The sequence below is a fragment of the Camellia sinensis genome, chromosome 5, assembly GCF_055761805.1.
Source record: "Camellia sinensis isolate YWXY chromosome 5, ASM5576180v1, whole genome shotgun sequence".
Classification (NCBI taxonomy): domain Eukaryota; kingdom Viridiplantae; phylum Streptophyta; class Magnoliopsida; order Ericales; family Theaceae; genus Camellia; species Camellia sinensis.
Genome location: NC_138965.1, coordinates 205,643,385 through 205,656,949, shown reverse-complemented (window position 1 = coordinate 205,656,949; position 13,565 = coordinate 205,643,385). Strand labels below are relative to the sequence as shown.

Below are 13,565 nucleotides of genomic sequence, written 5' to 3'. Positions count from 1 at the left end.
CGCACGAGACACTCATTGGTCCGTTTCGGCCGTCGACGACGCCGTCAAGCCATGATAAAACACGCAATAACACAACAACAAAAAACAAATCTTAAAAAAAAGACACACAACAGCAAAAACAAAAGCAAATCAAATCACCCCCCTACCCTTATTAAGAAGTCAAAACTAGCCCCCTATCTAGTTTTTAAAAAATTGTTTTCGTGTCGGTAAAGACCACTATTACCACACCCTAAAATAATTATAATACTCCTACAAAAAAATGACTTCAATATGATAATGATATATATTTTTTAAATTTAAAAATTAATGATATTTTCATAAAATATTTATAAATTTATATATATATATATATATATATTTTTAATTATTAATATTGGTAAAGTTTACCACTTTTTTTTTTTAAACATATACTGAATTACAATTTTTTTTTTAATTTTAAAATGATTTTTATAACTATTTTGTTTTGAAATAAATTATCTACTATAAACTTAGGCCTCGCTTGGTAAGATTTCTTTATATATACACATATATATATATATATATTTGAAAATTTAAAACGAAAACTTGTTAAGCATATTATATTTATTTTTAAAAAATTAAAATTAATTCTAAAATTTTTAAAATTTTTTAGAACATGAAATAATGTGTTTTTACTTGTTTTGAAAATAATTTTTTACCCTCTTCCTTCACCTCACATCTCTGATACCATCATCTTACCAACAAACTCCAATGAGTCCTAACTTACTACTAACCAGTGAATATTCATAAAAAGATGGTGTTAAAATCTAAATTTTAATAAGAAAATTTATCCTCTGTCTATAAACTTTATATTCTACTAATTCATCCAAAATTTTGTAGTACAAATCTTTTATTTAGACAATCCCAACCTTTTTACAAAATAAAATGAAAATTGCACGACTCAATTTGTTAGTCACAACAAAATAAAGTAGAAAGCGATGACCAAAATGTTAATTTTCACACTAGCAATGTTTGAATAACAAGAAATTATTCAATAGGTCAGGTATATTATATTATCATGGTGATGTGGTATGCTCAACCAATGAAATTTTAAAGAATGTGGTAGTTATTAACAAAGTTACTATAATTATTCAATGTATTGTGGCTTTTTTCCTCTATGTATTATTTCCATTGGCCGGATACTATTGACGTGGAATTCCTAACCCATGGAATAACTTCTCCTAAATGACACTAACCTTTGTTTAGTGGAATTCTTACAAATTTAAAATTGATAATTAAAACTAAAAATACTTTTTCTCAATTTTTCAAAAATATTTTTTTATTTATTTAATTTAATTTTATATATGTCTCAAAAAAATATGCAAAAATTATATTAAACCGTCTAATAGGCATTTTTTAAAAATTAATAAGTAGTTGCACAAAACAAGCCTAGTTTAACACGACTCTTCTATGAATCATGGACATTTATTGTCTTTAATAAAGAAAAGAAAAAAAAAAATTTGTTGTGTGCTCTTAGAATAGTATCTTGATGTTTTCAGAAGTCATACGATCATGTGACTCTCTGCATTTAGTAATGAATCTCACGTCTAAGATCGATCTTAAATTTTTCGGAATACTAAAGCGAAGTCTTAAAATGGGATAATTTATACACAATCACTAATAAAAAAAAAGTAGGTTAAATGGTAAGCACCTACCATTTTTTTTGTAATTTACTAATACCAACACAAATTCCTTTTACATATATAATCACTAAAATGTATGTATATAGATCAAGAAAAAAATTATTACTAGAATTCAGAAAAAATATATTTATTTTGTTGTTTTATAATTTAGCAAAATCCATATTATAAAAAAAAAAACACATAATCAAAAAAAATCTAAAGTATAACATTGAATAAAAATGAATCGATTACAGCAAAGTATCAATTAAAATTACTCTTCTCATATTTTTAAATATAAAGTTACTAATTAAGTTTACATAATCTATAAGTGTTTTTTAATTTAAATTGTGAACTTAAGATTAATGGGATTGAGTCTTTATTTTTTAAGTTTTTTTTTTTTTGTGCAAGAAGTCCTAATATAAATTTCAAAATTAAAACTCCAAATACCAAGAGCTTTGTTTGGGAATACGTTATTTTAATATTTTTTTAATTTTTTATAAAAAGATACAAAAAAAAAAATAAAATAAAATAATATGATAACTTATAATAACTTTTTAAGTAAAGTATATAATTTACAAACGAAACCATACCACTAAAATTAGTTGGGAAGTTGCCCAAATTGCTCCAAGACCGATAACCTTTCCTCATGGGCCGACTTACACGCGTCATCACGTGATTAACAAAAATGCGATATGAATAATTTGAATTGTACATAAAATTATAAGAGATTCAGGTCTCTTTTGAAAAGTGAGTCATAATTTACTTCTCAAATTATAACCTATTTCTTTTTTCACAAAAAAACTGCTTATAAACAGTTTTAATCAAAAAGCTAATAATAGCCCTTAGCCAATTCAATAACAAGAATATTAAACAGATAATATCAGTGTTAAACTTGATGATACAAACAACTCATTTAATAAAAATTAATTACACATTTGATGTTATTTTTTTTATTAAGAAGTGTTATAAATTTTTTTTTATTATTCCAGTTGAATAAAATGGCTGTCAACTAAGATTTTAAGGCTATTCTAGTTTTTTTTTCGTTTTTTGTTTTTTATTTTTTTACTGTTATTCATTTGTTATGTATTTTTTTATCTACTATTTTAGACTCAAATGGGAAAAAAAATTGAGTTAAGATCAAACATTTTTATGAATAATTTCATCCAATAAATATTAGTTTCATGAAATTCAACTTGTAAAAAATTAAATAATTTCGTCATAAAATCGATAATTTTAATTGTAGGTAAAAATTTGACATGACACAAATTGGACAATTACTAAAAATAACAAGACACAGTTACACAAAAAATAAATAAATAAATAAATAAAATTTAAACTAGTTAAGTTATTATTAAAAGTAAAGACAGTAAGGATAAATTATCAATAGGTCCTAATAATTAGAATTCACATTAAGTCTTATTAAAAATAAGTCTTAATAAAATCGTCGTTAAAAATATTTTTTTACGCATGTCGCTAAAAATTGATAATTAGTGACTTTTTTTGTCATGATTTTTGTAAATTGTCACTAAAACTTACAATTAGTGATTTTTTTCTGTGATGAATATTTTTAAACTGCCGCAAAAAGTTAAAAATTAGTAACATTTTTTTATGAAGATTTTTTTAAACTGTCGCTAAAACTTATAATTAGTGACATTTTTTATGACAATTTTCAAACTGTCGCTGTAAATTAACAATTAGTAATGTTTTTTAATAATTATTATAAGACCTATTGAATAATAAATTCACTTACATTTTAGTCCCTTAGAATAATTCTTATACGAACCCAAAAGCACAAATACAACTAAATATAACACAATGTCCATCGTTAATTGGAGCAATACCACAAGAACAAGAAATAACTTCTCCGCTAATAAGGTTACCAACAATGGCACATCTTTTAATTTATCATTTTTAAATGATCTTAATAATATGATATTAAAATTAGACTCTATTTAATAAAATATTTAATAAATTAAAATTTAACACTTTTTAAATATATCATTAAAAATAATTTTAAAAAATAATAAATTAAGTCTTTTAAACATTTTTTTTAAGATTACAACTTATACATGGAGGGCCGCCCCCAAACCCTAATATCTCGCTCTGAATTTCTCATTTTGTCGTATGTTGATAATAACAATATCATGATAAGAATTTGGGTGATTTTGAGCCGTCTGATGTGATTACATAGAGAAGCATCGTTCATAAAGAATGGTGGTCTAAACCAATGGGACCACTGGCATATGGAAGCCTATTTGGAATCACACCTACCGTATACATCTCTCTCTATCTCTCTATCCCTCTCTCGGTTGTTTGGCAATTGGTAGAAGATGAGAATGAAGTCGGATAATAGTCACTTTCATTATCAGATCATGACACACATCCTCCATAGATCTGATAGAGGATATGTTTAAACTAATCAACCCTTGTCATGGTCAAAAAAATTGGGCACCCATTGGACCCTTTTGCTCATGGTTTAACATTATCTTTTCTTGTGAATGAAGGTTAATTTTGGAATTTTATAAGTCATATGGGGGCGCCTAATATTACAAAACAAAAAGATCACATCAGTTATCAATAATAATTATCTAGGTAAGATTAATTAATACTTGTGTAAGCATGATCATTCATTGTTGTGAGTGACAATGCTGCAAATGTATTTGTTATTATTAAAAAAAAATTGATGAATTTTATGTGAGATCCACAAAAATAAATAACAATAGATGTATTTTTTTTTTATTCAAAAACTAGATATGTAAATAAGCTATTTCATATATCCGTTAGAGAATATTATTCCGAATAATGTTTGGGACCCCTTTTTGGGAGTCACCTCTCCACCCTTTTTGCCACGTGGTGGGTGGTGATTGGAGGAGAAGGAAAAAAAAGAAAAAGAAAAAGAAAAAGAAAACGTAACCAATGAGAGAGAGAGGGGGTCAAAGGAAGTGGGAGGAAAAGGGGATGAATCATTGTTGTATTATTCCATAACACTCATAACATAACTGCAAGAAATCTTACCACACTTACGATGGACAACATATGCATTTAGAGCATTGCCTTACTGTAAATAGTTTTGGCTCGTGAATATCTATTTTTTATTTTATTTTTGTAATTGACCAATGCTCATTCGGATTACTTGGACTAAGAATTTCATACCATTTTTTCTTTTGAGTGCCAGAAAGATTTTTCACAAAATAAATCCAAGAGGGGAGACTGGCGTTTATTAAATTCATTATTTATCTTATATTTATATTTTATTCTTTAAAAATTCTCTTTTGCTCATAACATAAGAGCATATTTGTTTTAAAAGATAACACTATGGGATTGGACTATTAGTCTGGATGGACTAATAGTCCGTTGTTTGGTATGAATTTTTTTGTTCGGACTAATAATTTTCCCGGACTATTAGTCCTATATTTGTGGGACTATGCTATCCCATGGGGGGAGGGGTAGGATAGAAACCATGAGATAACTCATCCCATGGGATTAGCTACTAAAATTATATTTTTGCCATCTGGTATTTAATTATGTATTATATTTAATAAAATTCAATAAAATTTAAATGTTTTACAATAATTTTATTTTTGTTTTATTTATTTAATTTTTTAAAATAATTTTTTATAGATATTTTATTGATGTTTTATTTTAAAATTTTGTTTATATTTTATTTAATTTTATTATTTAAATTTTAATAGATGTTTTATTTTATTTCATTATGTAATTATTATTATTATTTAAAATTTTAATTAAAAAATAACATATATTTTTATTGATATTTAATTTATTTAATTTTTTAAAAATAAATTTATTTAATTGTGCAAAAAATAAAATAAAATAAATTTTTATTTAATCTAGCTAAAAATAATTAAAATATTAAAGCTATGTTTAATATTGCTATTACTTAGTAAATAATTGAAAATGATAAAATAGTCATTTCAGCATTTATCCTTCTCCATAATATCTCAAACAAACATTAGATAATTAAAAATAGTCCAATTCAGACATCTAATCCCATGACTAAACAAACATAGGATACAAATTCAGTCTAACTAAATAGTCCAGAAACAATATATCTTAAGACTAATAATCTGATAAATTACAATCTCTTCTTTTCCAGTCCGTATAAACAAACATATTCTCAATACTTTATTTTTCAATGTTTTTGAAAATGAAAAATAAATAATAATAATAATAATAAGGAAAAGGTACATGAACGCGGGGGGGGGGGGGGGGATGATGATTATTCTCATGGTGAATGACAAAAAAGTTGGAAGCCAAACCCTATCTTAGACCTATATATTTATTATGCTATATATATATATAATTAAAAGTTGAATGATTACTGAGAATCTATCCACAGTGAAAGTTAATGAAACTCTTGATTAGGAGAGGGAAGGGGGGTCTCTCTTTTGTATGTGTGACAATTGTGTTTTGGTACTGTCATTGGTAGACCTTCTAGATAGGGGAATTTAATGTGTTTTCTTTTCTTTTTTTTTTTTTTTCGATACATCGGAAAGGAGTTTTAATGTGTTTTCATACTTCAAGCTTTGTGCTTGAAAATTCATGATGAAGTACTACAAATGTAGTATGCCCCTTAACATAAAAAGAGGGGGTCAAAAAAAAAAAAAAAAAATGATGAGGAAGAAAATTCAATTACTTTTTGAATTTGACAACTATTTATTTTAGGTTATAGTAGACTAGATGACTCAAAAAAAAAAAAAAAAAAAAAAAATTACTTTCAGATCTTATCATATTAGATGAATTTCTTTTAAAAAATATCGCTTCCTCAATAATGACCCCTTTATTTTTTGCAAAGAAAAAGAATTTCATCTCTTAAAAAAAGTAATACACGAGAAGAACAACACAACAACAAAAAAAAAAAAAGCATGCTATAAAATAGAGACATCAGCAAATTACAACATTCACATATAAAATTCAATTTTGGCTTCCAATTTGGAAGGAAGCGATACGTGCAAAGTATGTAAAATTGCCAACATTAGTTAAAATGATTATTATTGTACATTTACACAAAAAAGTTGGTATGGATCAATTATAGGATTTGGCCGTTCACCACTAAAGTTGTTCTTCTGATTTTGACATTTTCATTAGATCAAAACAACAATAAGAACCTTACATGAGAGCATTAATGCAACTACTTCAAATGGTTAAAGTTGTCGATTGATTGAGAATTGAGTTGAATTAAAACAACAAAAATGGAAGTTTTTCTTTGGCAAAATAGAAAAGAAAGTTCATGATATATGTATGAGGTCCAATATGATAGAAAGATAACATGTTGTCTATATGAGTGAGTGATTCATCACCGCTTTTTTTTAACACTATTTTCTTCTTCTTTTTTGCCTTTCTTTTAAATTTTTCACATTTTTGGGGAAGGCATTAAATAGTTAAATTGAAAAAACATGATCGAAAAACAGAAACAAGTCCTGTGAATGAAGATTCAAAACTTGTATGAATGTGAATGAGTTTTGCTAAATTAAAAATAAGATGATTGAAATAATTAATTTATTTACAATAAAAGAACATATTTTTTAAAAGATACAATTGACATCAAATCTTTCTATATTTGATGAAGATTTTAGAATTTTAAAAATATTATTTTTGTAATAAAATTTCCCATGTAAAAGTATTAATTTGGTATCTAAGTTAACACATGAATTATATCTTACAAAAGCAATTTGGTTCAACATTTGCTCTCCTTTCATGTGAGTGTAACATAAATAATAGTAGGATTGTAGATACAACCACAAATTCATGAAAATTCTATAGGGGTAAAAATAAAATTTTAAAATGATAAATGAAGCATTATTTCAAAACTTCAAACATAAATAACATTTTCAAAATTTTAAGCAAAAATATTTTTAAAAACTGCAGGTAAAACATGTCAAATTTTGGCGGGGGAAAATTTTGAAAAAGTTCATAAATTCATATATTATTTTAATTTTTTTAACTTAGTGGGAGACAATTGACCTCAGTAGGTAATTATCCAGACAAAAACTCACAAGGATTAGACATATTTCAACGTGTGATTTTGTGTTCACACTTATTCTATGAACAAAATGCAAGTCTTTAAATAGTTCAGAATAGTAACGTCAAGTTTGGGATACTCAAAAAAAGTCAAAAAGTTAAAAAGTTATTCAAAAAGTTAAAAAGTTAATACTATTCACCAAAAGTCAACAATTACGGCTGTACAACTCCCAATTCTAATTTTCCTCTACAAACTAATTTTTACAATTTTTTATTACACATTTTTTCATAAAAAAGTCAAAAAGTTAACCCAAACATCTATATTTTTTCCCTCAACTTTTTAATCCAAAAAGACAAAAAGTACACTTATTTAAGACACCCCAAACAACCCTAAATCTAAAATTTTAAATGAGGTGAATATACTTTTTTGCATATGGGCCTATAGTTTAGAACTATAGTTTAGAACCAATAAAAAGGTACAAATTCATTTACCCCTGTAGTTTTACATTAATTGAATCATCTTATTAAAAATATTATGTATCTCAAAATTTTATCTTAAAACTTTTTCTCAAAGTGACCTGTAGTATAAATTTGATATTAGTAAGATTTGAGCAACACTCATAATAATGTGGTTCATAAAAAAAAATAAATTAAGTTTTTTTTGAATAATTTTTCCAAAAATGTAGTATTGTTGTCATCTTATTAGGGTTTATAGAGTCCAAATTGAAAAAATAAAGTGGGTCAAAAAAAATTTTGAAAAAATAAAAGTAAATTACAAACACACTTCATAATATTTACTTAAAATATAGATTATCTTATGTGACTTTAAAAATTACAAATAAAATTTTTTATTTAAGACAATTAACTAAAAAAAATAAAATTCTTAACTATTCACATATACAACCATAAAATTAAATGAATTATTAATTGAAATATATGTCTAATATCATTAAGAATTGTTAATTAAATTGATAATTTATTAATAAATAAAATTATTTGTTATGAGATTAAAAATTTGAAGGGACGTATGTAATTTTCAGAAGACAAGGAATATACGTATTTTAAAAAAACTAAAAGGATATATTTATTTATAATTTATCAAAAAAATTAAGGAAAGTATGCAAGGTTGTAACTACCCACCAGACGCAAGGCCGCATCTAATCACTCCCTCCAAAATATGCAAACACGAAACAGTAGATTGACGAGAAAATAACGAATCATTGACCAGGCGATCAATTGAAAATACGTATTACGTACAGAGAACCCAACAAAAAGACGTAGAGAAAACGGAGTCCACTTTTTCATATTCTCATCCCACCCCCCCAGCCACTGTTTGTCCGCGCGTGTCTTTTTTACTTCCACACGTAACCACGTGTCACTTAACCTGCTACAACCGGTTTACCGGTCACATCCCTCGAATCGTCGACTCTCACCAAAGTCCCCTTTGAGCTGGTTTGTGGTCCCACCACCACCTCTCACTTCTCTCCTCCTCCCTTCCACCACCATCTCTCTTCTCTCTCCTCTTCGTTCAATGTATGTACATAAATATATATATATATATACAGCTATACATATATATGTATTTGTATGTATAGCTTATATATATAATAATTAGGGAGAGAGGGAGAGAGAAAGGACCCTCTCTCACTAGCCAAAGATTTTACCCTCAAAGGCCTGCTTGATTTGCAGAGAGAATCCAAAGGACGCTTAGAGCAGAACGCGAAGAACTGAAACTGCACTGAAGAGAGAGGAGGGGAGAGAAGAGAGAGTGACAGTCACCCAAATATGTACTGATATATATATATAGAGAGAGAGAGAGAAAAGAGATTTGGTTTATTTACATAATTCCAATCAGGTCCTCCCTTCTTTCTTCCTATCCAATCCGTAGTAAGTCCCCTGTATCATTACTCTCTTTCTTCTGTTTCTTTGTTTTTCTTTCACTTTCTTTTTCTGTTTCACAGTCGAGAAAATAAATAGTGGCGATTTTCTCATTTCCTTTCATCGGTTACATAACTGCCGGAAACAGATCCAATCTAATTATTGATATTGCGAATACTGGAGATTTAACTTCTTTTCTTCTTTTTTGAATAGAAAAATAAAGTTTTGATTTATTCTATTTTGGGAAATTTGGATTTATATTTCGAACCTGATTGAATTTCAGAGATCTGCCGTGGCTAACTTTGGCGTTTGTTGATTTTGGGGGTGTTTCAAATTCTGGGTTAATCTCATTATTGATGATTTTGATGGTTTCGTGACCCGTTTTGACTTTATTATCAATAAAATATTCATTGAAAGATTGATTTTTTCAATAATAACACTCATTTTGATCTGAATCGTTATTTTTCGGATTCAGATTGATGAGAGCTTAATTTATATCCATAATAACCTTTAGGTTTTATCATAATTTTCTTCAATTCCTTAACTGGGTTTGCTTTGTTTGTTGAAGATTAGATGAGAACAATTTGGGTTTTTGATTTCATTCTCTGATTATATTAAAATATCGATTTTTTTAGGTCATTTCTGCGTTTGACAAACTTTTCTGGGGATTTTGGGGCTGATTTTGCCCATTTCAGAGGCGGATTTGGGTGTGGTGAGGAATAAGAAGGGTTTTGGATCGATTTGGGTTTGTAATTGGTGGTTTTCCTCGGGTTGAATAACCGAGATATGTTGGAAGATCGATCCTATCTGATTTCAAGGGCTTATCCGAGAACTTGTGAACACGAAAACAGCTGGTCTTGCATGAGTTTCAGGCTAGAAAATGGAAAGAGACTATTAGAAATCGATGGGGAGGAAGAAATTGGTGTGAGGAAGTCATCTAAGCAATCACATGTTCGGGGGAGAGATGTTTCTCTGTCCCCGGAAGATCAATCTGGTAACCGGGGTCAAGCTGGGGATAATTCGGATTCTGATTCCGCAACCCATGGTCGAATCGATGTGGAGGAAGAAATTAGTGTGAGGAAATCGTCTAAGCAATCAGATGCTTGCGGGATAGAGGTTTCTATGTCCCCAGAAGACCAATCTGTTAACCGGGGTCAAGCTGGGGATAATTTGGATTCTGATTCCCTAATCCATGGTCGAGACAAGAGCCCTTTTGAAATCGATGTGGAGGAAGAAATTAGAGAGGTTTCTATGTCCCTGGCAGACCAATCTGGTAACCAATGTCAAATTGGGGATATTTCGGATTCTGATTCCCTTATTCATGGCTTGGGACGAGACAAGCAACCTTCAGAAATCAATGGGGAGGAAGGTGTGGGGAATTTGTCTAAGCAATCAAATGCTCAGGAGAGCGAGGCTTCTATGTCCCAAGCAGACCAATCTGATAACCAGCGTCAAGCTGGGGATAATTCGGATTCTGATTCCCTCATCCATGGCATGGGCAGAGATGACTCAATAAACTGTCTCATTCGGTGTTCGAGGGCTGATTATTGTTTTGTTGCATCTTTGAATCGGAGATTTCGCTCTCTGGTTCGGAGCGGTGAGATCTACAGAGAGAGGCGAATCCATGGTATTGTTGAACACTGGGTTTATATCTCATGCAACCTCCTTGAGTGGGACGCTTTTGATCCAAATCGCCGGCGTTGGATGCGGTTGCCAAGGATGCATTCTAATGAATGCTTCTTTTTCTCAGATAAGGAGTCATTGGCTGTTGGAACCCAGCTTCTTGTATTTGGAAAGGAAGTGATGTCCAATGTCATCTACCAATATAGTTTGCTGACGAACACATGGTCATCCGGAATGAGGATGAATGCTCCAAGATGTCTGTTTGGGTCCGCCAGCCTCGGGCAGATAGCTATTATTGCAGGTGGTTGTGATTCACAGGGTAAGGCTTTAAACTCTGCCGAGCTCTATAATTCTGAGACCAGAATTTGGGAGACACTCCCAAGCATGCATAAGACACGTAAGATGTGTTCAGCTGTTTTTATGGATGAAAAGTTTTATGTGATCGGGGGAGTCGGAGGTGCTGATTCGAAGCTTCTTACATGTGGAGAAGAATATGATTTGGCAACGGGGACTTGGACTGAAATCCCTAATATGTCCCCCGTGCGGAGCAGTGCAGCACGGGAAAACGAGCATCCCGCTACAACCGAGGCACCTCCTCTAGTCGCTGTTGTAGATAATATGTTATATGCAGCTGATTATGCACAAATGGAGGTGAGGAAATATGATAAGGATAGGAAAGAGTGGTTTACTGTGGGAAGATTGCCAGAGCGGGCGGCCTCCATGAACGGTTGGGGCTTGGCATTTAGGGCATGTGGACACCGGCTTATTTGTATTGGTGGTCCTAGGGCTTCTGGTGAAGGATTTATCGAAGTCAATTCATGGGTTCCTAGTGAAGGCCCGCCAGAGTGGAACTTGCTTGGCCGAAAGCAATCTGCTAGCTTTGTCTATAATTGTGCTGTGATGAGTTGCTGAAGATCTGCGTTTTGGTGGCACTTCGTGCTGAACGGGTCCATAAGATTGCTTTTTCCATCAGCATAGCAGTATTGCTAATTGGGTAATTTATCCCAACTTTTCTTTTCTCTCTTCTTTTTTTCTTTTTTTTTTTTTTTTTTTTTTTTTGAGTTGGGGAGGATGGGAAAAAATATCAGATTTTACTCAAGATTTAACAAAATGTTTTATTGAAAGGAGATCTTGAGTAAATTTTTATTTATTTTTTTCAAAATTTTTGTTTCTGTTTTCTTTTCCATTGGATTTGACTTCCCCTATTTTCATGACATGAAAATTTGAAAATTGGGCATCAGGTAACACAGTGATAGGTTTAATAGTTTGAAATTTTCAATACATCACTACGTTCTCTTTACTGTTGGCTGAGTGCTTTTTATGAATCATACAATTAGTTACATGGGTTTTACAATCCTTGATTTTTTTGGCAGCATCTTGATGAGAGAGAATAAGCACTTGTATTCTGAGTATATTTATTGCTTCAATTCATAGGTTACATTGAGCTTTTTCTTTCCAATTTCGTACGTATCAATAAAACCTTTTCTTATTTATATTTCTCTTCGGTGCTTAAATAGATAAATATGTTGGTTTAATCTTTTATCCATTCCTTTTAGCTCAGGTCATTGATGCCTTTAGGTACCATATTTCTTTCATTCTTTCCATATTTTTTGAGTCTGCGCAGTATAATGATTATGAACACACTTGCGATTTTTTTAATCTTTAGTTAATGTGTTTCCAAATCGCAAAATCAATCATAGAAACTTAGCTGCATCATTGTGCATGATACGTAGTCATGTGTGGAACCTATGTGGTTTTGTGTTTCTATCTAGTCAAATGTGCAGAAATTGGTATTTATGGGGTTAATACTTTCAGGTTGCATTGCATTTCATAGCACTGCTGGTTTTCATGTCTCAAAAACAAAAGATGATAACATTTAAAAAATTCATCTTTCAATTATTTTGGCATCCTTGAATTTTGTGTGGGGAACATTGCGGAAACTAATGATGCAATCATGAGTAGTGAATTGCATATGGAAATTAATCTAGAGAAAACTATTCACTGTGTCTGGTTTGAGTTTTCTTAATTAAGTTTTTTGAAAACTGAGTTTTTTGATTTTCGTGTTTTTTTATTTTTAGTGAATATTTTTAAAATTTTAAACATTTTTTTTTATTTTTTTAGATGCACCTTACTTAGATGTGTCTAAAAAGTAAAAAAATTGTGAAAAAATATTTTAAAAAATTAAGAAATACATAAAATACAAAAAATGTACTAAATTCTTGTATTTTTTTTGTATTTTTGGTATTTAGTGAATTTTTAAAAGATTTTTTTTACAATTTTTTTACTTTTTAGGTGTATTTATGTTAGGTGTGTCTAAAAAGTAAAAAAATTGTATAAAATATTTAAAAAATTCAATAAAAATAAAAAAATACGGAAAATAAAAATGTAAAATTTTCTGAAAATTATTTTTAAAAAATGGAAACCAAGCAAAGTGATTTCTTCTCA

At 29.5% G+C, this 13,565-nt stretch overlaps 1 protein-coding gene across 1 annotated transcript; it reads left to right on the top strand.

Annotated features, from left to right (window-relative positions):
- Positions 1–9,040: 9,040 nt before the first annotated feature.
- Positions 9,041–12,420, top strand: LOC114273241 (F-box/kelch-repeat protein At1g26930). The gene is made up of 2 exons (XM_028215014.2): positions 9,041–9,506; positions 10,133–12,420. Exon 2 carries the CDS (start codon positions 10,284–10,286, stop codon positions 12,030–12,032), a length of 1,749 nt encoding a protein of 582 aa, XP_028070815.2. The 5' UTR covers positions 9,041–9,506; positions 10,133–10,283; the 3' UTR covers positions 12,033–12,420.
- The last annotated feature ends 1,145 nt before the right edge of the window (positions 12,421–13,565 follow it).